At 34.0% G+C, this 27,449-nt stretch overlaps 1 protein-coding gene across 2 annotated transcripts in view; it reads left to right on the top strand.

Moving 5' to 3' along the window:
• Positions 1-27,449, top strand: part of LOC145690299 (muscle-specific protein 300 kDa-like) — a 633,032-nt gene that overhangs the window by 397,852 nt on the left and 207,731 nt on the right. For both annotated transcript variants that reach the window (XM_081765072.1, XM_081765073.1), the window contains 2 exons: positions 21,354-21,528; positions 25,049-25,162. In XM_081765072.1, coding sequence (XP_081621198.1) covers positions 21,354-21,528; positions 25,049-25,162 — 289 coding nt within the window. The remainder of the gene's footprint in view (positions 1-21,353; positions 21,529-25,048; positions 25,163-27,449) is intronic.

Raw genomic sequence — 27,449 nt, 5'->3', positions numbered from 1 at the left:
AGTGTTCGAAGTGAAAAAGAAAAAAAGGAGAGGCGGTAGGTTTTTATTACGATTTTGACTCGACATACCGGCTATCTAAATGTTGAAATGCAGTGAGGGTATGTTTTCTAAAAGATTGCATTTCTATTTACATAATGACTGTAAACCATTGGAGAGCTTCTGTGTAGTAACACGAACGGAGAGAGAGGGATATGGAGAGACCTCGATCCTTTCCAACAGCTTTCTGAAAAAAAAAAAAATCCCTTTGTATTGTATTATAGAGAATTATACACGAAAATGCTCTAAAACCGAATGAGGATATTAATAATTTTCTGTGGGAAAACTCCCGGTCTCCCACTCGATTATGGGGTATTCCAAACACCTGGAAGGTCCTCCCCCACAACAGAAAACTCCTAAATCCGCCCATGCTCAAAACGGCACTTATATGCATTAAGGCAAGAAGACACACACACACATACATGCGAAAGAAACAATTCAATATGGCACATTAAAATATAAACTAGGTGAACTTCTTTGGAGACACTTCATTTTAAAAACAAAAAGTAGGAAAAATGTCGCTGTTGTCAACTTAGAAATTATTTGTACATGAGAAATGAAATATTTTTATATGCAAAGCTATTCATCAATTACTGTGTATAAAAATGGATTTATTAAAGGTATTTAGCATCTACTTTCCAGTGACGGTATGTTTTAATCATTAAAGAAACCAGAGACGGTATGGCATACCACCTCGGTATGGAGACGGCATGGCAGTAAATCAAAAAGTGTATAATCCTTGATGTGTCACAATGTATGAGCAGACTTTTAAGAAAACCGTACAGTAGCTTTGTTGTCTACATTAAGTATATTTTTAAAATAACAGAAAGCAAGTATCAATATTTGAAAAACATGAACATCTGTAAGAGTTAACTAAATTGGCTTTCTACGAAACAAAATGATAATCGCTTTCAAGGTATTCGTTTCAGTCTGCTTTAACCTTGAGCTTTTCGCGCCAATAGCAAATACGTCACTTGTGGGTGTGCTCTCCAGGTAGCGAATTACGAAGCCGAAAGGTTGTCACTAAAAATGTCCCACAAGTACGTAAGAGAAAACATCATTGAGAGATCTTGAGATATGTGTTGTTCTGTGTTTCCTCTTGAGATATGTGTTGTTCTTGAATCTTACGTGTTTCCTTATTATATTTAACCAACATTATTATTGTATCAGCGTACGTAATAGTAAGGAAGACTTCATTGTACTTGAATATCTCGATCGAAATTAAATTTTCCGAACTGGCCATTCAAGTTGTTCAACTTAACTAATTTATAAACATTAATCAGATAACCCTATCGCATACTTTATTATTTCAAACGGATGAAAATATTTTGGGAAACTGAAAGATCTTATGACTTACAGTGGCAAGAAATGAACCAAGTCTCTCGCTTTCCGGACGAACACTTCTTCAACTAAGTTTCTGTGGCATTGCCCTCAAATTCTGTTTGTTACGCATTCATCGAACTTGAAGAGGGAGCAGAAGTAGATACAGCTAGTGTGGATTAAGAACTTTAACAACTTAGTTGAAGCACTTTTTATTAGATATCGTATCTTAGTTGAAGCACTTTTTATTAGATATCGTATCTAAGGTTTTTTGGGGAGTTGATGGGAAGGAAGGCACATGTATTTAATGTAGCTGTGCAGATGACATCTTCATAGGCATATTCGAGTTAATAATGAAATCGATTATTAATATAATTTGTAACTATTGTGCACATAAAACTCCCAATGATATAACTACATTAACATATTTGTAGTGTACATTGAACTATTGTGCCATTTCTTTTCAGAACCCATTATATGTTGTCGGGTAAAATTTATAGTGGTGTAAGTCACTCTTTCATAAGGAAACTTCGAGACACAGGAACAGTTCTAGATGAGTCAGTCTGTTAACAGAAAAGGCTAATAAGAGCCAGTGGCGGCTCTAAAGATCTACAACAGGGAAGTGACATTTGCAATGGCGGTGAAACTGGCTTTGCACCCCCCTCCGTCGCAAAATCATCCCTCACGCTTTGGGGCCACCACTTGGGAGACATGCCTTAAATTCTTATAATAAGTACATATTACAGGAAAAAATTGTCATGTATAGTTATATATGTCTTACATACGGAATTATTAAACTTAACTTTACGTGCTGTATACAGCACTGAATTCAAGTTATTCAAGAAGTAAAAAATAGTTTTTGTTGCCAACACTACTAAGCTGTTTTTTTTTTTTTTTTTTTAAATTGAACATTCTCAGTCGATTCTGTAAATGAAATGAAATTTCTAGTTCTACGGCTCATAGCACTGCTCTTTAGGTTAAAGGAGACAGATAAATTAATAAATGTGAATTTTGAAATAATTGGTGGAATAAGAATGTGGGAAAAAGAAGAACCCGGGTAAAACCCACAGACACACTGCTCTATTTCCTCCGGTCTATTTCTTCTGCCGCGGCCCAGTCTTCCAACCTAAATGTATTCTTTTTCCCAATGACGAAAAATGTGCGATTGCTAGAAAGAGTCCAGCCAGAACACGTGAACAGAGAGTAACATCAAGCATCATGACTTATTACGGTATCCAAATCTCTCATAGACATCAATCAGGATTGTAAACTTCATATGAATACAATTTTTTTTGTTTGGTCCTTCCTCATTTGTATAGATAAATAAATGTTCATATTTTTACTTAATTGTTATTCATATTTATTGGAAGGCATGTGATTTTGTGACTACAATATAGAGCCGCTCCTGATGAGTTTCATTCAACTGCCAGCGGATGGCATTGGAAATTTTAGTTATATAAGAACTGTGTTTCGTATGTGTTTTGCTTCCGAATTTATTTCAGTATCTTTAGGTTAATTTCTGGAAAACAAAGAAAATATGACTTACATTACTGTCCGTATAATAAAAAGTTGTTTATTGCTACAACAACCAACTTTATATGCTTTATACAGTTGTGTATTAGGCTATGCTTTATTTTTCCTTACATTATGCTTTATTAAGTTTTTTCCTAAATTATGCCTTAATATGCTGTTCCTTAAATTATACTTCATTCTTACCCATTTCTAATACGTATTTTTTTTTATTTTTCTCGTTTTTATTACACAAGTATTAAAAATGTATATGACTTAATTTACCCCACTAAAATTACATCAAGACGGTGCATCAAGGTACGGTGATACAAAATTGCATCAAGGTGCGGAGAGAGGGGGTGCGTAACTTTCCATTGTTACGCGTAAAGGCAATTGGCAGTTGATTTCCATTGTTTGTGGCATTGATAACAGCCTTTGTTGATTTTTTCTTTGGTACAAAATATATTAACATATTTCTCTTTGTTGTACATATACACAAGGTTCTGGAATAAAAAGAATTAAACTTTATACTTCTGCAAATTTTGCTTTATTATGCTTATAAGATTAGCAAATTTAAATATATATATAAAGTGGCCAAAATCACAGATATGGTACTAACCGTAGATGGAAAATTTATTGTGCTCTTACTGTTTTTTTTAATGCTTTATGGTTGTCGTATTGTCCATGTAAAAGTAAAGCTTTTAACCTGATCTACACTTGCTGTCTGCACTCCTGTATCCTGCTCTCTTTCTAACAAGGCAGTCTCATATATATATATATATATATATATATATATATATATATATATATATATATATATATATATATATATATATATATATATATATATATATGAGACTGCCTTGTTAGAAAGAGAGCAGGATATATATTTCTCTTGATTCCATTTTGTACGATTTTAAAATGTTACATGTGTAGGGAAAATGCCAAGTTTCTCGCAAATATATAGAAAGCAAATTTTGGATCAGCGTTTATTTACTCGAGCATTTGTGGCTAATAGCGGAACTAGATGGAATGCTCTGACGCAGACTATGAGCAGTATGCCGCAAACTTACTTCGCTTATATAAGCATGTTATTGTTGATGGAGCGGAGGCGCGAAGTATGTGCGTATTGGATACTTTATTTACTTTGCGTTCATAAAAGTTAGAAAGGAATCTGCGCAAAGCATTGCAGACCATTTGTGACTCATCATCTTTCTTTCAACTTGCAAAGATTTCGTCGTGAAACGGTCCACGATGCCATTGAATCATACATAATTTGACCATCAAAACTAAGTGGGTTACGTGGTTCATGATTCCTTATTAAGCGTTGAACATCATTTTCAACAACGATATTCTTCACTTGAAGATTGCATCATCTCATATAAGAGTAAAGTAAACGCTATATGCAAGTGACCACTGTCCGTACTTTCAAAACACGTGTTCTTTATTTAGTTGTCCGTAGATGTACTTCTTTCGAATACAACACATCCGACCAGTAGTTCGGGTATCATTTTAAGCAGCAGGTCTTGTCTCATATAGATTTGATATTGAAAAGACATTATCCACCAGTAAATCAAACAAACCTTAACCGTACAGTGCATGAATTTTTGAAATTATTTTTTTTCTTTTTATATGACTATTATGAAAGACCGTAACACAGAAAAATAATTTTAAAATTCTCTTCCTCCGTTATCATAACTTAATTATTGATTTTACGAAATGTTTAGATAATCTCACCTTATTTTTAGAAATAATAGCACAACACCTTTACTCCTGCTCCTCAGCCACTAAAATTTGCGGGGGAAGATCAAAAGAACCTTCCATTATTCGCTGTTACCATTTAGTGCAGCGTTTCCCAACCGGTGTGCCGCGGCACACTGGTGTGCCGTGAATGGGCTGCTGGTGTGCCGCGAGGAAATCGAAACAAATTATTAATTCTCTAGCAATCGAATTGCAAGACAAAGAAAAATGTATATTTGTATTTCACATTACTATGAACCTCTATATAAATCTACAACTTTAAGTTTCATTCCGTGTTACTTTTCTGTACATTTTTAATGTTGAAAAAAGTATTTGTTATCATTGTTATGCCTATTATTGCTTCTTTATTGCTGCAGACTATTTCGTAACTTGAAATTTTAAAATATCATTTAATTCTTTCGATAGAGCAAACATGCATACAAATTACCTACATTTGTGTTTTAAAACTAAAAGAGATTTGTTTGTTCGTTCGTTACTTAGTGATCTTTTTTTCTTAGTGAAAGGTTGGATAGTTTTCGAAAAAGAAAGCTTAGTTTTAAAAACTTGTGTCCAATATTTCATTGCAATTGCTTTCTATTTTTAAATTAGAATGAAAAATAAGCATAATGATTTGCCACGGCGAAAAACCAGTGATCGAGCTTTCTTCTCTGTGACCAGGAGATCAGTAATCACAGAAAAAAAATACCATGGTATTTTATATTTACAAATAATAATATCTATGAGTGTGCCGCGAGAATTCAAGTTACACCCGTAGTGTGCCGCAAGTTGAAAAAGGTTGGGAAACGCTGATTTAGTGTCTACGCACTACCAAAATTCAAGTACATGAGTTCTAGTGGGAAAAAATACAATTAGAACCACAGCAGAGCATAGTAAATGCATGCATGATATAGCCGTGTGTAGTTGTACTATTGCGGCTATAACAAGATGTATAAAACGTAGCTAAATGACAACACTATGCGCTGGAGGGTTAACTTCAATTCTTGACCAATAATTTTAATGAAAGTTCGGTTTAACATTATGTGAAGGATCTGTCAACCAGGGTGCGGCTCAGTAGCCATACTCACTGTATGAATTTATGGGTCGGATTCCCGCAAAGTGATCAAGGATCTATCTGTGATCCAGGGTGGGGGGGGCGATCGGGGCGATTCCCCCCAGAAGAGGAAACTTTCTTATTCTCTCTCTATATAAAAATAAAACCCATCCCAAAGTTTGGAGCCCTTAAAAGTAGCAGTATGACAACCCACCGCCCCTCCCCCAGAAGTCGGTCCTGGATCCGCCCCTGCTGTGATCGGAAGCCAAGACATCCCACCTAATATTTAACAAGTAGCAGTGCCACGTGTATACCACGTGAAATAATTTGGTTTGTATAGCATGATATTTTCTCAGTATTGAAACCGGAGGCGGTAGAAGATTTCTATCACTTTCGGTTTAAGAAATATTAGAGTGGAGATGGAATATATTCTTTGGTCTCTTAATCAATTTCAGGAAACAGCTTCTCTCTACCTGTTACGGTTTTTGCTCTATAGTGATCAATGTTAAAACCAGAAATGGGTGATTTTCAGCACTTTCGGTGTAAATATTATCTCAATCAACGAAGTCGCTCTTAACTTGGCTAAAGTTGATAGTGGTCCGTCAAGTAATCTTTGAGTTTTTTTTTAATCTCTTGGACGGACGGACACACAGTCAGACAAGGAAAAATATAACGGAGTTTTGGTAAATCAAGCTTCTTAAAAATAAAATGAAATCTTTAATTTAACGTTCCACGAGTCTGCTCGTTAGGCTGCAGAACAGACTTTGAAAAATAAAAAGTGAACAATTATGAAAGAAAATGAAATGTCTAGTTTAACGTTGCGCGTAAGTGCCCTTTAGGCGAAAGGCAACTGATGACTAGTGAAAGTGAATATTATGATTGTGAGACAATTGGTGGAATGAAAATGTCGGATAAAACGGGAGAGCCTCGAGAAAACCCACGGACACTGTTGTCAACTAAACCCTGTGACAAACATCTTGGCATTTCAGCTGAACGAATAAAACGCAAGCTCTGACGCGACGTTGCCGAGTAGTAAAGGGGTATGGCTATTGCTAAGCAGACGAACTAAAGCGCGATCAGGTGGCATGGGATAGGCGTGGATGTGTACAAAATAAACGTGGCAATACCGCTTGCCTCTAATTTGCCAGCAGCATTTAAAGGGAACTTGGAGCGCTGCCTTCAAATGCCAATATGTTTGTCACGCCGTTTATGAACTGGCATCGAAACAAGGACGTTTGGAATCATGATTATAAAATAATTGGTAGAATGAAAGTATGGAAACAAGCTTGAGATCTCCGAAGAAACACGTTAACGTTGTTGTCTCACAAATACATAAACCAGAATCGAAGCAAGGATCCCTATTACCAGACATGCGCATTGTGCCACTCGGTCATCGTGCACGCGGCTAGTATTAGAGTGAAATACGGTATGATGGGTATGATGCATCCTATAGATATACCACAATCATACATTGTATAGAATGTAGATTGAATCGAAGTAAATTAAGATAAGTAGAAGTTTCAGCGTAGTACATATATAACCATTAATCGTGATAATAGTGAACACCTAAAATACCTCCGGTTGATGATGATAGACACTGCGCTTAGGTAGAGAATAGCCTCTTCAAATTCTGCTTCATCACTGTTAGCCATTAACTTGTAAGTCTCTTCTGGACATCTGACTTACGTCATCCTCAGCTGGTCATCTATACAGTTTCTCTTCCTTCCTGTCTTTTCTCTCTCTCTCTCTTTTTAAAAATAAATATTTTCCGATCACGTCTTACCATTAACGTCCTCCCACTATATAGCTGAGATTCAGGAATGCTTATTTCCCAGTTACTTATAAAATCGTAAACTTTATGGACAGTTTCTAAGTTCTTGGGTCTGCAACTTGTCCTCTCCTTTTCTTAATTAAAACAAGAGAAAGAAACAGGAAAGAAAACCTGTTTTAAAATTCTATATGAAAATATCTAAATTGAGCCCTATAACTTTACTGCTACACACGACAAAACTTGAGTAATAGATATGTGATCCTATATTAAGAAACCATAGAGAATTGATTATATCTGCAGAATTTTTTTTCTAAACTATTAAGGAGTTTTTGTAAACGCTAAAGATGTACACTTATGCCCAAAATTATTATAAATATGTTGTTGTAGGAATATAATTTGATATCGAATTCGCCCGGTATTTCTTATAATGTTAGTATGTGTTTAATCGGCAAAGACATGTATGTGGCAAATTTCATGTCAAAAGAGCAGTAAATAAGAAGAATAAAACGAAAATAAAACTTTCTTGTCCATTTAGCAACATTTTGTTTTATTCATTCTAATTTTCATATTTATAATTATTTTCCTATGAAATTTACCACAAATACAAGATTGCCACAAATATACATCTCCCGATTATACACATAGTATCAATATTAAAAGTACCGTGCAAAATCGTTATCAAATTATATTCTTACAAAAAGACAGTTATAGATATGCGACAATCATTGTGGACATGACTATACTTGTTGAGAATGTTTGAGATGACCTAATTGGCCTTCCGAGATGATTTTTATGTTATTATGCTTAAAAACGTATAGATCTAGAATGTATATTACGCAAATATTAATCATTCTACCAAATCAATTGTGCAAATACTATAGTCTCAGTATACTATAATAAATAATTTTGTATTATGTATAAGTAAGTAACTTTCTCGGGTTTATATATGCGATGATTAATATTCAAACCTATATTTTAATTATAATACTATCAAATGAGTTTCGTTTCACAGTGTGAAACTACGGAACAGTCCCTAATCACTGTATGCGAATTCAGTACTCAAAATTCAAGTAGTATATCTATAACTACGTGATTGCAATAGAGTAAGATCAAAGATAGAACCTATTACTTAGACGCTGAATCTATATCGTAAAGCAATTACTTGCTATCTGTTACTGCTTTTGCACTGTGGAGATTAATATTGAAACTGGAAGTGCTCGTTTATGTTTATTAATAACGGTTACAATAGAGAAACAAAATCAGGATGAAACTTATTATTGCGGTATTAAATTTATATTTAAAAAAAAGTGCTTGTCGATATCTATTTCCATTTTATCCATTATGCGATCAGAGTCGTAACCGGAAGTTGTACATTTTTACCACTTCCATTTTGAACAGATAGATAAAAGTCGAGACAAGACTTATTCTTGGAACGCTGAATCTGTGTTTAAAAAAACGTTATATATATATATATATATATATATATATATATATATATATATATATATATCTTATCGATTTTGCTCTATGAAAATAAGTATTGAAACTGGAAGTACTAGTAAATTTCCTCCACTTCGGATTTTAATAGAGTATTATGGGTGGTGATGGTATGATCTCTTAAGACATTGACTTGTTTGCAAACCGATTCTCGCTATCTATTACCATTCGTTCAATGGTGATCAACATTGAAACCAGAAATAGTTTATGTGTACCATTTCTGGTTTGAATAGAGCGTTGGCGGAGGAGATGGAACATGTTCTTGGGGTCCTGAATCTGTTGCCCTCCTCCTCCCCGCAAAATATCGCTTTTCGATATATTACCCTATTTGTTCTATATAAATCAATATTGAAACCGAAAGTACTAGCAAACTTTTACTACTTCCGCAGGGTTCCTACTGGTCAGGGAAATCAGAGAAGTCCAGGAAAACTCAGGGAAAAAGACTGGAAATCAGGGAAAGTCAGGGAAATTTTATAAAATATATTGTTTCTAACATTAATTATACACCATTTTTAGTTTAGCTAACCATTAATGATCACAGTATGGAACGTTGCTCAGAATTTTGTGGGTTGTAAGTGGAATATGCGTATGAGCAATTGATTATTATTTGTTTCTATAGAATAAATGTTCTCACATATAAATATTCACTGTTATTTGTTCCTTATTTATATGTCAATGTCATCCGACACCTGTCATGAAAGTCAGGGAATTTCCTGCCAAAGATCAGGGAAGGTCAGGGAGAAGTCAGGGAAATAGATTTCTCCAGATCAGTAGGAACCCTGTTCCGGTTTTGGTAGAGTGTTGCAGGTGGTGATGATATGTTGACTGAATCGACTGTAAGAAACAGCTTGTCGCTATCTGTTACAGTTTTTGTTCTATAGTGATAAACACTGAAACGGACAATGATTAATTTCTACCATTCTGGCTGGAATACAGTTAACGAAAGAGATGGAACCTGCTTTTGGAACGCTGAATCGATTGTAAGAAACTGCTTCTAAATATCGCTGACAATTTTCGCTGTTTGAAGATCAATATTGAAACCGAAAGTACTAATAAATTCAAATTACTTCGTGTTTTAGTAGAATGTTGTAGTTGGTAATGATATGTCCCATTGACGCCGAATCAATTGCAAAAGCGTGCGTGTCTCTATCTATTGCCGTTTTTGTTCTGTGGCGATAAACGTTGAAACCGGAAATGGTTGCTTTCTACAAGCTCCGGTTTGAATAGAAGGTTTTTAACGGAGGAGTTCGAACCTATTCTTGAGATGCCGAATCGATTCAAAAAAAAAAAAAAAAAATGCTTCTCGATAATCTGATACCTGTCGACAGAGAGACGGACGGATATATCCGTTCTGTAATACTTCCAAAATTTACGCATAGTACATATAGTTTCGAAGTCTAATAATGTTAATAATATTAATAACGCTTCTAAAAGAATGATAGAAAATTATTGATTAAATTTCATCAAGGGAAGGTAGTGATTATTAAGAAGTATGTGCATCTGTGTGACTCTTAGGAGTAGGGCTATGTGTGATAGCGTAGTAAAATATAAATAACTATAGATGCAATATGCTTCGGTAAAATAAGAACTATCAAGTATTATTGGCATGAATAACATATATTTAACGCCATATTTTTTACTTGATTTTATCATGAGAATTTACCGCCAAACATGTCATTCTGTTCAGCTTGACATCATCTATCAATCGATATGTGTTATGTGCGAAAAACTATTACAGTTGAAGAGTTTGGGCTATATCTCATTCATCGTACTGCGCACTGTAGTCTTGCTAATGCCATAATGAAACGCTTGGTGTGTTGTTCTTCAGCATTAGTTTAGCCTTACTAGTTTGCGTGGTCGTCGTATTGCATCATTTTTTTAAGATTGCAAAGAAAATAGTTTTTCGATTTTCTCGGAAACATCGCATGAGCTTGTGCACTTAACCATACAATTTGGCTCAAAATGATGAGATTTACCGATTTGTATGTCTCATCTTTGGACATCTTTTTTCTCTTTTTTTTTCGTTTAACTCTTAATTCTCACTATTGACTGTACAAGAGTATTAGAAACTAATAGATTTTTTTTAAAAAAATTTGTGACTACGTGTTTGAACATCTTCGCTGCAATTACAACACAAGTTGCACCAGATTTTTTGGCTCTGAGTTACGGACAAGGTGCTGAGTGTAACTTTCCAATTTAGAATGCAGCGTCACCGCAACTTAAAACAAAAATGTTGGCTGTTGAAAGACTTGGAATATGTACAAAAAAAAAAAAAAAAAAAAAAGTGCTGAAACGGACACATACTTTCGAATATTTTAAGAATAATCATATTTTGAATGTTTTTAATTAGTTTTGAAATTACAGCCAAAATTCCCATGTTTTTCGGAGGTCTAAGGCCTTCATTGCAATTTACCTTTAATAATAGTAAAATAATGTGTATGTCATTAGCATTTTGCGTAAAAAGAAGTGAGCTAGAGGCACTAAATTTAGCACATGGGTAGATCTTAATCAAATCTAATCCTGTACGAAGACCTTTCGGCCTGGGGAAAGGGGCTTCCATTTGTGAAGTGAAAATATGTGCGGAAACGTATGCATATTTCTCGCAGTATCTAATAATGTCTTGTATATATTCAACCCCCATTACGTCATGTTTGTGCAGGATTATATAACAGCGGAGGATAAATTTCAAGGAAAGGACTTTTTCTCTGTTTTTTAATCGATGTTCTGAATTAAGAGACGACAACGATGGGCGCTTACTCTCTTTATACACATTATGAATTAATACTCGAGAACGATGGGTGCGTACGCCTAGTTATTAGTAACAAAATGCCACCTCAGTAATCTTTGAATAACAGTTACCATAATATTTGATTTTAGTTCCCAGAACATGAGACTAGTAAAATTTTCCTGACTGCAAGATACGCTAAATGTGGGTTGAAAATTTCTGTAATTCTGGTGTTTGAAATTGTGAATTAATAGGACTTTGTCCTCCTAAACTTTATTTATGATGTCTCCCGAAAGTTTGCTGCTGTCGACAGTACAAGCATGCTGGATTCAGTCTAAGACGTTCTTCATTTCTTCAAGAAGATAGAGTGGACTAGAAATTGACCATGCTATTTATATAGAAGTTCTAAGAGTAAATCATCAAATTTTTTACACACAATTTTTACTGACCGCTTAAAGTTTATCTTATACTTACAGAATTGAAAAGCACGATAATGAAAGTTTTGAAATAATGTATTGCATACCCAGAACTCCTTAACTGTGCTTTTCTAAGCCAAAATGCAGAATAGGCTTTCTAAGAAGTTTTTCAGTTTCGTGCCGAAATATTCTCTATACTACCCTGAATTTGAACTTCATTGTATTAATTGTTATATAAATCTCTGTTGCGGGAAACATTTCAGTTCAGTTGTGATATAATTTTGGTCTTCAAGATTGATATGTACTAAGAAAAAGTTCTATAATGAATGTGGTTATCGACTTTGGTCTCAAATACAATTAAAGAAATATAATTACAGGACATACGTAATGCGCATTTGACAGGAATTTATTACACTCCAAACTGTGTTTGTGGTAACAGTGCCAAACCATACAAACACATTGTCGGTGAACGTTCGCTTAGTCTTAGCAATGACTGTGATGGCTCCATTGTGTTCAGAAAAAGTAAAATCATCATAAAAAAAGACATATATTTGCCAAAAAATACCAGCTACTTTGACATATTGGTTCTGAGAAAGTGTCTTGAGATAAAGAAAGGAGAAAAACACCTCACATTTCATAAATATTTATGTAATTTTGCCGTACATACGAAAGTTGCAGCTGGAAGTTTTAAAAAATCTTCACATTGGTTGATTTGGCTACTCGTATGCTGATTTTGTGTTTCCCGCGACCTTCAATATGACAGTGAGCAACTAACGGAGAATTTATGTATTAATACACCTATTCTTAAAGAGTTTTAAAATTTTGAAATTTAGTTTGAAGTCTCATAGACTACGTAGAATAAATGGGTTGCAATATTTTTAGTTTAATATTCTCTTACAACGCCTAGATCAGTTTTATTCATTCTGGAGTATGCATATCCCCAGAGGAACGCATTGACTTTTGAGGGTACGTACAATTTAAAATGAGTCTAATACATTTATATTCCGTGAATTATAATAAAAACTATTACAGTGAAAAAAGAGAATTTGTATCGTTAAATATTTCCAATAATCCCTATTGCTTATGACTGTTACAAAGCATGATTTTCCGTTTATTACGATCCCTCAGTGTGGCTGATAAGATTGTACTCTTGGTACGTTCGTCCGTTACTCCACTGAATAATTCTAGTACGAATGCGAATTTTTGAACTCTGCTCTTTGCAATAAATAGCTAAAGCGATTGTCGTGGCCAAGTTCGTTAATGGTATCAATATGTTAACATCTTCATGAGTAATGGTGGCTAATGTAATGCATAGTTAAAACCCATTATATTCCCTAGCTCATATGCAACCTGTACAACACCAAAGCATTGTTGGTTGCCTATGCTAAAAGTTCACTAGTCTGTAGTTTCACGTGATACTTTTTACTGTCTTCATCAGACTACTTCTTTATAGTAAAATAGCCTTTGGCTAGCTGACGGCTTCGCCCCTAGAGCCCCGCCTTAGCTCGGCGTATGGCATCGCACCTCTTAAACCCACAATTCTACTGAATTTCAAGTTTTTTTTCCCTATTTCAACTATTTAAAAGGTAAATTTCGTATTTAAATAAGATTGAAATTTCTTCATCCCCCCCTTAGACCGCGTAAAATCTTTAAAAAAAAAAAATCACTTTGGGCAATTTTCACGTGGATTAGTCCCGGACGGCTACAATTCATGCCGAATTTCAAGTTTTTATTTCAATTCCAAGTACCTAAAACATGAGGTTAGAGGTCTCGAAAAAGGCCCATATAAATAACATGGGGGAATTTATTCATCCCCCCTTTAGACTCCCTAAAAATTAAAAATATTAACTTTTGGTAGAAATAGTATCAAAAAGCTACAATCTTGTCAAATTTCAACTTTCCACGTCAACAAGAAGCACAGTAGAGCGTCAATTATCCGAAGTAATTGGGGACATGGGTGTTCGGAAAACTGGTTTGTTCGGATAATCGAACTGTACATGTTTATTTGTCAAAAAGAAGTACTGTACAGTAAATTTATTCATAGAAGAAGTGTGCTGATTGTTGAAACACAGCGACTGGCGGCCTGGCCGGTCAGCAGCGCCTTATGAAGGCCCCATTAGAAGCAATGTTCCGCCAGCGGTGGCTCAGTGCGGCGACTACTGTGGGAAACTTGGTTTGGGAGGGAGGGGGATGATGGACGGTAGAGTGGGAGAGTAACAGGTGCGAGCGAGTACACAGTTCGGTTAAGCGGTCGTTCGGTTGACCGACGTTCGGATAATCGACGCTCTACTGTACCCGATATTTTATTTCAGTGAGTACGTATTTAAATGGTAAAGTATTTTTAGAAGCACGTGAAAAAAAAATTGAATACCACTGATCTAAACTATATGAGATGGTACCTACAGGTTAAAGTGGGATTCCAACACTATTCGGATTTGTATTCAAGGCAAGTATCCTCGCTGGATAGACAAAATTAAATAATAAATATATGAAAACGGATGATTCTGAAATCATTTGATATATTTTCTGTCCCCAACATTGTTGTTTTCCCTCAATGTAGTACATATACTAGTTATAGGATGAGTTTAAAATCTTACCACGTGACTCTTGTGGTTCAAAAACAAAGTTTACAGTTGTATTACATGTTGTCTTGTCGATGTAAGTAGTAATTTCTTATTACATGTATTTGGTAACATTGAAAATAACTAATTAGTTTTTTAAATGTAGCTTTGATATTAATATTTAACGTTTTACTTTTGCAAATATATCAACAGGTAGAAGAGCTAGCTCAGAACAGACAGAAGGTTTCCTACTCCTATATTCGTAATCATTTAGAGAAGAGAATACAATTGTTTTTGAACAGAAAAGTAACAAGTTACTGTCCATTCTGTAAATTCTTCTTTCAAACCACTGCAGGCTTATTTCAGTCTCAGCCTTTTTGGTGTGCAAGTGAAATCTTATAATGTTCTGAACTGGGCTTGAAATAATGTTTTCAAATAATGTTTACTCATTGTTTACAAATGAAATGGGCATTCTTTCAGTGTTTTGTTGACAGTAACACGCTTTCTTTGTAATTATTTACATGCATTTTATATACATACCGGTATTTATTGAGGAATTTACGGAAAAGTTATTAATATATTAGAATAGTTAAAACACTTGTGAGTTACAACACAACCTTAAGTGGGCATCGTATTGATTAAGTGTGAAGTAGCTTATGCATTTGTTGAACCAAGAGCTTGCGTTAATTTTCTGGCAAGACCTAGAATTTAAGAATAGAAGAACAGTAGACAAACATTCACGCAGGCCAAGTAGTCCTAATTCTGATTGTAGTTGTTGATTGGACTTTTGTCTGGATCATCATCTTCTTCTTCCTTGAATTCATCCGGAAATGCTTGGAGATTTGGCCCAGCTTCAAATCGGTGAGACCAATTTAGCTACAGGGCCATTTTTCTCTATCCTTTCTTCAACTGGGTTTTCGTGTTTTGTTTCCCCTTCTGATCTTATTTTCAGATAGAATCAGGACTTAGAATTCTCATTAGTAAGTACAATACAATTTTGTTTTCGAGAAATCTTCGCAAGTTGGGAAACAGTTGTATCTTTTGCTGAAGAAAGAAAAGAATTACTGATTTGTGTATCCTTTTTAACATGTTAGGATTTCAATTGTCATCCTATGGAACATATATTGAACAAAACTTTGGAAATATAATTAAGAATCAGACGTGCATGTTGCAATATTCCAGCCTTCGAATCTCCAAAGCAAAACTTGCTTTTGAAATCAATGCTATTTTAAGGTCCAAGTTAATACAGTTTTCTTCTTCTTTTTTAAATAAATTATTCAGATATCAGTTCAAGTGAATAAGATCATAATTCTTTAAATTTAGTCCATCAAGCTTCCAGTATGTGGGATCATTTAAATAGCCCTGCAGATGATTTAAAAAAAAAAAAAAAAAAAAAAACGTGATTTGAACAGCTGAAATTGCATATTTATAATAAAGTACTTGTAATTCGTGTAATTCTTAATTGAATTTGGATCATAAATATATAAAAAATAAAAATATATTACCATACGATTCAGAAAAGTTACCATCACTAGAAATCTTTAGAGATAATATATCGTAGCTTATCATTCAATTCCAATATTTCGGTATATAGTGAAAGATAATCCTGCTATAAACTAGAGCCGTTTACGGGAAGTTAATGAACTTCGTAATCTTAAACAACATAAAGTAAAATATTTATGAAACCAACAAGGAGATAAGAACAATTCAATTACCTAAAGTCCTAAATTTCTCATTAATTGCAGTATTTTCTTTCTTTCTTTCTTTAAACAAAAATCTACAAAATAAATGCAAACGGAGCGCTAAAACGAATGTAGTGCGTTGGATATGAGGACATAATGTAAACATAGGGATATACTCATTAAGTTGAACGAACTGGACTGTTAAGAGCAATATCATAGATTGGATAGAGGTTTTCATAGTGTAGTTCCACAATATTTTAAAATATTCGGACATTAAACACTGTCTGTAATCGTTGGCAGATTATTAATTGCAAGTTCACGTGGATCAATAAAGCAGAGAAATATTTTGTATTGGTTTGAAAGGAAAAATAGTCGTCACTGAAATTATCGGTATCATTTACAGACCAGTAAAAGCAAATGATTACTATCGAAGGTTCATTTTTTAAAATTATTTTAATTTATTCATTTAACCTAGTTATAAAGAGTGAAGCAAAAGTTTCTAAGGAATGTTAATAACATGCGTTTTGACACTTTAAGAAATATTCCTGCAGGTGTCCCGATGATAGTGTCATTTAAATATTCAGCACATTCTTCTGGATATTCGCCAACAGTCAACTGCAGAGAACAAAGCTGTATCGAAAAAATCTCAACGAAGTTATAACAAACCTTTGATGGATTAACATCAGGGGCATCCCAATGTTAACTTTTAACGAAGAAGGATCGCTGAATTACAGTTTTGGCTAACAGAATCTGCAGTAACCAGTTTTGGCTAACAGAATCTGCGGTAACCAGTTTTGGCTAACAGAATCTGCGGTAACAGCTATGGATATGAACGTTACCTTCTGGCACAAGCGCAGAGTTAATAAAAACATGCCCAGTTGAGGTGTTCAAACCTTCAAAATGCCAATTCGAACGTAACGTCTTTCTAACCTAAGGAATTTCAAAGGCACTGCTATCTTAACAAAATATCATTTGCGTTTTTTTTTTTTTTTTTTTGTTTTGTTTGTTTGTTCAAATCAGGCTTTATACAGGGTGGTTGGTGCAAAACCTAGCTACCTGCTTTAATTGTAAATAAATACTGAATAAAAAGATACGGAGGTATCATTTTAATTTTAGTTGCGATTACATATTCTGTCATTTACATTACAACATATTCAACATGTTTATCTGCAATTTCAACGATTTTACGCAATTTTATCTCAAATTTTGACTCGAATTTTTGAAGAATATCTGTTGAAATGAAAAAAAGTTCATATGGCTGACTTTATAACTATCCGTCTAAAAATAAAAAAAAAAAAAATAAAATCTTTAATACAGTATTAAGAGTTTGCATATTTATGTTTCATGAGTAGGAAAATGACCACTTGTCCAGTGCTGAATGGAATGTAAACAATTCGTTGGGCTATTCAAAATGATCAGATATCATTTAGATATCAATGATCATTTAGGATCTTGTTCCTGAGATCAACTGACTATTTATTATGCTTGCGTATTCGTCATTTCGGACATAGCATGACTCGTATTCGTATGTATATTACTAATGTTTACAAGAAGAAGAATAAAATCTCATGATTAACTTAGTCATTATGCAGTAGTTGTTATGTTATATACGTACCTTACTGAGGCTTTATGATTTGTTTAAGCGCAGTAACAACTGTTCAGGTACAGTATTACCAAAATTTAAATACAGTTCTTATATGCTTAGAATAGAACGTGTTAGTCTTGAGCATATCCCACACATTTGACGTGATATACTGCCTAAATGTGAACATTTATTGTCCTTTGTATATTGTGTCTTATGTCTTAATCTAGATTTATGAGCTCGAGATTATAGTTTAACGTAACTTCTAAGAGCTCTTCCAATTTTTTGAGGAATAGGATAAAATCTCCTATATGACTTGGTCTTCGATGATCTTCATGAAGGTTTGCGTGACCCCCCGTAGCGTAGTCGCTAACGCTGTCGTCTTTGCTGCGAGCGATCTCGGGTTCGATTTCCGGTGGGAACACTCGGTCGAAAAAGTATAAAAGCTTTTCAGGTCAACCATTCTGAATGAGGTTTCCCTCATACCAGGCAAATGCCGGGATCGTACTTAACATATAGGTTCCAGGCCGCTTCCTTCCTTCTCCAATCCTTTGTTCCTTCCCTTTCGCCGGGAAGTGTGTGATCGCCGGGAGACGTCATCCCTCATACGTGACGGGCTAACATGACCATAATAGCCGAAAGCTCAGAAATCTAAAAATCTTATATAGCTGCATGAAGGTTTGAATTCACTCTACCCAATCAATGATGTACTAAATCTTATAATTATTACAGAGACTACTTATATAGAAGGGATAACATTCTACTGCTCATTCTTTCAAGAATTAAGGTCTTTTAAAAAATCACACCTTGCTTACTTTTTCATTTGTTGTGCATATCTCAACAACTTTTGTATTGATATTTTTAAATGCGATACACACTATTATCTAGTACTATTTTCACTTCTATTTCGATATATCCAGACCCGTTTTTGTACCTGAGGTTTCAAGTTGAAATCCAGGAAAATCACAGTAGTCACTGCAACGGGTACCTCTGTACCGTGGGCACCCGCAGGATTTTTTCCAGAGGGGGGGGGGGCAAGACACATTATATATATGTGTGAGAGAGGGGAATATATATATATATATATATATATATATATATATATATATATATATATATAATCCCCACTTTCTTACACAATCACCTTAAAAGACGCGTGCACATAATCATTCACGTCAAACTGATCAATTATTTTAGCACATGGTATATCTTCATTAACTTATGCAAGATCGGCACTCTTCGTAATATAATAACAAACGATTCTTTCTTTCGCCACAGTCACAACAATTACATTTGAGAGGAAACGGAAGAAAACATTACCAGCTTTCTCATTGTGTTAATTTTTCTCCCTAATAATACATATATAGCAGTGTTATATTAATAAAATCTTGTTCCGTACTCCCACGCCGTGAACGTCGCCAACACCTAGTGGCCCACTTGCCGGTAAATGTCGATCGTCTATATAGCGACGCGTCGAAGGATTGCCGCTAGTGTCCTACTGACGGCAGGGTTCCGTCGAGTCGAAACAGATATCTCGAGTCGAGGTGTTGAAGTTGCCACTGCGTAGCAGCGAGGACTTCGTTTTGGTCCGCGCTCTTTCGATTTGTCGCGGAGAATCGCAAAGGGACCAACACGAACTATCGCCTGTCATGTACATGTGGTTTTTATTATACATTGTTTCTTCCTGACGAATTGTTCCTAAAGTGAGGTCCGGGGGACAAGAATAACCTCTGCCTCTACATCAAGAAGTGAAAAATCTTAAGATAAGTACGATAATTGTGTGAATTTAGATGGTAACTGTCGCCTATCATTAGAAAGTGAATACGGAAGAACTATAAAATAAAATAAATAGACACGCATCATTTTGTTATAAAATTACGTGCCGAACACATTTTATCTTATCTCAAACAATTATCGTCGAATATACACGGCTAAAGGTGCACTCTGAGTGACCAAATTAAAAAGACCTCAATGATTTATCCCTCTACAAGCAATGTTTCCTTCATCGCCTCCATTGGCCGAGTCAGAAGAACACCTGCCTAGTAATCTTAAGGTTGGTGGGTAGAGCCTTCTCCGGGTTACTTTTTTAGTACTTCTTTAAGTGTTTGTTAGACTCACCTTAACGTAAACAAATCGCATATATAGGCAATTTAACATATTTTGAGGGAGTAATTTTGTGGTTCATTGGCTTTTTGTCGCATCTCTGCTGTTGATGAGCCGTTGGTGGTATAATTTTCAAAACAGAAGAGGGGCCCACCTCAAATCGTCGCTGTGAAATCGCCAATTTTTGGCGAGATGTCGCTAGTTGCCCATCGTTGGTCCACCGACGCTTATGGCATGGGGTAGCTGGTCGTATTCGTGTTTAAAAATGTGGTGCAGATAATATGAAGCTTCAAATACAAGGCTGCGAGGCCTAATTATGCCCAGTACTGTATTGTTATTATTATTATTTGTAAAGGTAAAAATCACTAAAATTTTGTCATTTCGGCTGGTCTTGAAAAACGAAACCTTCTTATATTTGAAAATGGTATTATTGAATATCTAACTTAGATGTCAGTTTCTGAACATTATAATTGCTAGAATGAAACCCTACAACAACAAAAACTTCATTGTTATCAGCATCAAGTCTGCAAGAGCAACAACAAACAGCGAAATTATCTTTTCAATCAACTGACGGGTACTATCATTCAAAATACTTTGCCATTAAATTCATCAGGCTGAATATAATTATTAGTGAAAAAATTAAACATCACAGGGAGAGGAGAATAGGTTAAAATCTTGGAAATGGGTTCGACCATTTTTTTAACTCTTAATCATTTACTTGAATATTGATTTAAAAAGCAAACTTTTGTCACTAGAAGAGCCTCTAAGTGAACATTTTCGAAAATCCAGAGGGGGGCAATTGCCCCCCCCCTGTGGGCGCCCATGCTCTGTACTATCGATATTACCCATCCAATAATCCTATCAAATGTTTTGATCACTGTAGAAATCTCTATCAAAAGAATAGCGTAACTTATCTGAAAATAAAAAATAAGCTTGATCTATGACTTGTAACATGAAGAGAATATTTCTACTCCTGAAAAATTGTGTATTGTTTACTAGAATTCTGGCTAAAAAATACAGATGTACAATTCGTAAATCCTTTTTTTTATAATTGCTTTTTCTCTATGTATACATGTACCTTATATCAGAACAGTATGTTGTAAAATATTGCAATTTCTTGTAAGTGTAATCGATTGGGTGTGTATGTGTATGGTAGATTTTAAAAATATTTTGAACATTATTTCACATAATTTGTCAACGCAGTGCAAACTATGAAATAACTTATACGTACTGAAACGGAGCAAATTATGTTAATTTTCTTTGAAGGTTTGTAAGTGATTTTTTTTTTAAATTCATAAATAATTATTTTTCCTAATACGTAAAAATTGATTTATATATTTTTTCTCTCTTTCTTTCTTAGGCTGATTGAATCATTGAAGAGTAAGTTAAACAAAGTAGGAGAAGAAATCAAGAGTCTTGAACTTATCCAAGACAATAGTAGGAAACTAGAAAAAGAATTGAAGGCTCTTCACACTGAAGTACTAAACGCTTATGTGTTTGATGAAAATCAAGACAAAATAGAGAAATCCTTACAGGTAAATGAATTTGTTTCTATGATTTCAATAAACAAATGTATGTATTAACACGTTCATCAACATGATATAGACAAACAGATGAGGAAAAAGTTACGAGGTTGAGTTGATGGAAGTAGAGACTAGGTGTAGTACACTGATTGTCATAGCCGCTGTCAGAATATGTTTATTTTGAATCTAAGGCAACATTTTAAATTGAAACAAAGACATATATTAGAATGTTCCCAGAAATTTATTGCTGATCAAATGTTGAGCACATCTTTATCGTTTTGGTAATGTAAGTAGTATTCATTGTTTTATTTCTGACGTAAGCAAAATGAGGAAAAAATGTCGTTGCCATTTTATACATATACTAGCCTTTGGTTAGTTTTGGGGTGTAGATGTCCCATATAAATAACATGGGAAAGATTTTTCAGGTCCCTATAAAACCACTCTAAAGTTGGAAATTTTATTTTTATTGATTTTGTTAAATAATCCTATAGAAAACGTACAAGCATACCGAATTTCAAGTTTTTAATCCAGTTCCAAGTAACTAAAACATGAAAATTATAGGTCCAAAAAAGGCTTATTTAAATAACATGGGGAATTTCTTCATCTGCCCTTTTACTTTTGGCAATTACTCATCATCTTTAGCCATAAAGATGACCATTTTGAATTTGAGTTTTTGTAATAAATACATGTTCATATAATATATCGATTCGATAGACAAAACAATCATGTAGACCGCCTGTGTAACGTTGGATCTTCTAAAACTTAATTCTCTTGACTTATTATTATCTGAGTTTATTCCCAGTGGGAGCTTATGTGGTCCGGATCAGCCTTAAGTGGTAGATTCACATTTCATATAGCCACAGTGCTGAAAACACGTTAAATTCCAACTCGATTAATCAATCAATCGTAATAGTTATAAATACTACATATTTGGTGATTATTTTTTAACGTGCGAGGATATGTTTTGGTTATTAAAAGTATTCCTTCAGTTGGTTCCATTCTTAATATCTTTTAGAGTAACACTCGCTCCTTTATCGAAGTTCTAGGATTATGTAAAAATTTCATTAAATTAACTAAACCAAGGTTGGGAGTTCTTAACAAAACTTCCTGTCAAAAACTACCTGTAAAATTTAAAATGCGCCTAATTGGGCCCTTTTATTTACGATAATTCGTTGCACAATGAAATGTCAAGTGTATTTCAACGCAAAACTTCAAAATAATATCAGGTTTTATGCAACCAATGATAACTCTAAACTTTTTAAAGTTAATTAATTGTGATCTTTGCTCATTTAGTTCAGGCTCATATTGAGGAAAATAAAAACCAACTTCTATAAATTGTGAGAAAATTTTCTTCCAAGTTCGATGTCACTTTCTGCAAAGTTCATTAAAGCAATTTCTTTAACAGCACATCTTTCATACAATGAATTTATAGAAAGAAAGTATAATACCACCAAAGTAATATTCTGCTGGGTATGCATTGACGTAGCTGCTGCTGGCAGCGAAATACGCTGACTCTGCTGCCAAAATAGCATCTGCAGATGTCACAGAGATATGTTGTATTTTGAGCGGTCTTAATGCCGATCTTCCTTGGTTCATATAATAAATGTAATAAGTGTTCTGGCGTAGAAGGTATTCCGCATCAAACTTCAACGGCGGTGCATACCCGACAAACAAACATTTACCAATCGATTATACGATCGTATATGTATGAAATTAAAGATAAAAGTTTTGTTGTAGCAAATACTGAGTATACCCAACTAATATTACGTAATTTTTTAATGCATTGAGTTTGTGGCCCCATATAGGGAAAATATGAAAAAGTGAGTGAGTGATCCCAGTTTGGGTCACAGTTGATAAAGCTGCTCCTATGACCGTAACTGGTATTGGTGTTGTTCCACGAGCTGGGTGATGTCGTTTGATAGGTATCCTATACATTTTGTTGGGTTTTATGTTCATACTGTGCAGATCAGTTGACGAAATACATGAGTAGTGCGCTTTGCAATGAGAACAAACTTCATTCGCTTATTTTTGGACAAAAACTTGTCAACTAAGGAGAATCAGAGGTTCGTAAGTCAAAACATACGATGAACTTTAGAAAGAGACAAGATGTTTTCATTACAAGAGCAAAGAGCCACTTGGTGTAAATTCCTAAGTATATCACGACTGTTGTTGACCTATACGTCGATTAATCTACAACGTGCGTCTGGATATGTTAAAATTTGGAAGAAAACCTGTTGCTCAAATTGAGCAAAGAAATTCTTATAAGCGTAGGTCAAAATGGTTCATTTCATGATATATGTTGTTAAAAGTAAAGATTTTAGTCTTTGTCATTAATACTGAGGTCACAAGTCATTGAATGTAACGACACTGTGAGGACATACAATCTCATTATTGTATTCTACGAATTATTTTGTTTCAAAAATAGAGTCCATATTATGAAATTAGTCACAATTCCTTTCTCTTGCCACATATGCTCTTGCTCTTAGATGAACGCTCAAATTGATATTTATTGAAACAAAACATCATGAATAGAATATAAGAATTTGTATACATCCATGCAATCATACATTATGACTTAAATTTCCAGTATTAGATAACAAAGGACTGAATCCGTACTTGAGTATATATCACCAAAGCAGCGCATCTTTTCATTTATATTTATGTAATTATTATTGCCGCTGCCATCATTTTCCATAGTTTGTGCACATATTTTTAACACCATTGTATATGTAATCTCGTTGTGCAGCTAAAAATAATATATTCTATCCTTTGAGCAAACAGTTAATTTAATAGCGGATACAAATGAATTTTGTCTTTTTTACCCTGATTTCTAAAATTAATTTTAGGTATAATAACACTAACCTGTTTTGTTTCAATACTTACTGCTTTAAAATAAAACTGGTAATACCGTGAAGGATTACGTCAAAAAATGTTGAGTACTTTTTTGTCAGAACTCTGATATCGTAACATAGATGTTGGGGCAACTCAGGCTAAAAATATAGTTTCTCGGAGAAAATAAATATATACCACGGGAATATAAACAATATTCATTTCGTTATAAAATGCTCAAGTTTGCTCTTTTCTTGCAATAAAAGGTACATGCAAGTGGAATTGTGAATTTTAATTGTTATTTCTAGTGGTCAATGATACACATTCTATCCAAAATGTAGTTCTCTAATAGAATTTACGAGGTTTAAAAGAAAGAACATTCTCCGAAGAGACTCACTTCTGATGTGTACCAACTAAAGTTAGCTGCTATTTTACTATTTGTTAATGTAATAATTATTTTCCATCTAATTTTTTTCTTTCTTGATGCTACGTTATCTCAGTACCTACCTAATGGTACCAGAGTTTTAAAAGGAATACATACATTCTTTTCAACCGGGTCCTTTACGAAGTCTTGTATGGTATTTTCTGTATTCTAGTCAAAACATTAATGTTTAAATAAATATGGTTGGATGTTAAAATGTATAGTTTTGCTCCAATAAATACAAATTATTTATTTGCTATTTTCTTTTTCTTTAATTTTCAGGAGCTGAGAACACGAGTTGAAAGCTTGATTGGCCAAGCAAAGGTTCTGAATTCAGATACTAAGAATAAATACATATCAGTGCAGCAATTAGTACCAACAGATATTAGTCAAGAGGTGAGTTATTTACACTTTGATGAAATGATTAATTGCAGTGGTAAATAATTATATGAGTTACAATATTGGAGCATCGTTTTAATAAATATCAGCAGCCTAATTTAGTTACAAAGATGTGTTTTTTAAGGTAGTAAATAAAAGTGAATGATCATTGAATATGGTATAATGTTCCAGTGTGCACAAAGTGATTTATATAACAATAGCAATAGAAGCAGTGGCGTACTTAAAATTTTCTTGAATCACTCAATTCATTTCCTTAGTGTGATTTTCTGTTATTTTTAGATAAGATATTAATTTTTTTTCATATTTCCTCAAAGGAAACTTAAAACGTGGACTCCCTTACGTGTGTCACTGTATAGTAACAAAAACAAAAATATTTCTCCCAAACAGTATTCAGTGTTAGTGATCCTAATGCAAACAAAGTGCGGTTGTATTCCTCCGCCTGATTGAGTACAAAACTTCATAATGAAATACGCAACTATTGAAATCTCTCTTAATTTACCTCCTCCTAATGGTGTGGGAAGATAATGCTTTTTACCATTTCCATGTTTAGTTCTTAGTATTTAGGAATAAATTTTGAAAGCACATATAGTGCTGTATTATAGATTCTAAAATTTGATTTATTTTCTGTGGATGCATCCCTTCCCTGACATTTCGGTTGCTGTTGTCTAACAAGTACCAACGGATTAATCCAGTGTTCTCGGGATTCCTGCCAGAGTGAGTGTTGCTGTGCTGAGCTTTCGTTACCATACAGCGGCAACATCTTCAGAGCTATATGACTTGGTGGGTTTGTTTCGATTGGGATCACTCGAATAGATAACATTGTTTAGTAACATAAATACCTCGATGTTATCAGTAACAAATATTTCACTCGTAAATATTTGAACTTCACAGAATCACCCTGGCATTTTACTTCATATTACTAAAAATTTTGATATTACTAAGAACTTGAATGATTCAAATACACTATACGATTGCCATTGCGAGATTATAAACAGTACTAATTTTCTACTTGTGAATAACATGATGCATTCAATAGAATTTGTACTGCTTGTAACGTTAAGAATTAAATGACAGACAGCAAGGTTAGTCCAAGGTAATATTTTCTCTTCAAATTTAATTTTCAATTTTGTTTCCTTTAGTTAGCATGGTATACCTTATGATCCCGAGTTAAGATATACTAAATCATGAAAATATTTTACCTATTGAAGCAATGGAAAATTATTTTTGTATGCAATGATGCACTTAAAATGTTTTCAAGGAAGAAAGGGTAACCGCAGAAGCAATATGAGTGTTCTTGGCTGACAGTTTCTTTTTTCAAGCATTAGAGAACACGAATACAGAGCAGGAAATATGATGGTGTACTACTCGTTGTTAATTGTAGTATATTTCATAAAAATATCGTAGAAAAATTGCTATCACACACGTTGTATATACGGGTGAATAGACTGAATTGAGTTAGTCTAAAGGACATGTGATTTGATCGAAAAAAAAAAATGTTTATCCAAATTAAACTGCAGTTTGTTAACAGCAAATTAATTACATTATTTTGGCATAATTTTTAAATAAATACAGAAGTATTTGAAATATACACTAGATAATATCTTTATTATATGCGATAGAGAATACGTTTGGCATATTATTTTTAACTTAAAGTTATAACCAAACTTATAGTGTCGGATGAGTAACATTGTGAAAAATATTTCCAGTAGCTGCTCGTGCCCTGTTCTTCAGTCATTCGATGAACAAATACCTATATAAAGAATGTGTCTAAAACGTGGTATCACACGATCCTGTTATCAGTTGAAAAATTTAAAGTGATTCTAACGTGACGGATATTAAAGTGGCGATGTGTTAAGTGTGGGCCTGTAGTATTTTCCTACATCCATATCAGTGATTTCTGTCTTATAATTTTATAAATGTTCCGAAACCTTTAGTTTTTCAGTTAAATGGTTCAGTCCAAATTTAAGAATATCTTATTTATATCTGTACTTTGTTTTCGGTTCATTAACTTTTCTATCTGAAAATTCTCAATACTCCTCTTAAAGTTTGTCCCTGAATTTTGGAATGTATTTTATGAATATATGTAGAGGGCTTATCAATAAACACATAAAACTTTAAAATGAGATAGAATGAAAACCACAAGTATTTTATATATTATTACTTGAAAAAAATCAATATGATCATGTGACCACTCTTTCCCATGGATTATTTTATGAGGGGTTATCTCAAGTCTTATAACGTATACTCAGTCGTTTCAATATTCTCATTCTCCCATGGATTATTT

This window comes from Thermobia domestica, chromosome 7 (assembly GCF_964235325.1).
Source record: "Thermobia domestica chromosome 7, izTheDome1.hap1.1, whole genome shotgun sequence".
NCBI classification, from domain to species: Eukaryota; Metazoa; Arthropoda; class Insecta; order Zygentoma; family Lepismatidae; genus Thermobia; species Thermobia domestica.
The sequence above is the reverse complement of the archived record's forward strand: the minus strand, read 5'-3'. Positions and strand labels throughout refer to the sequence as shown.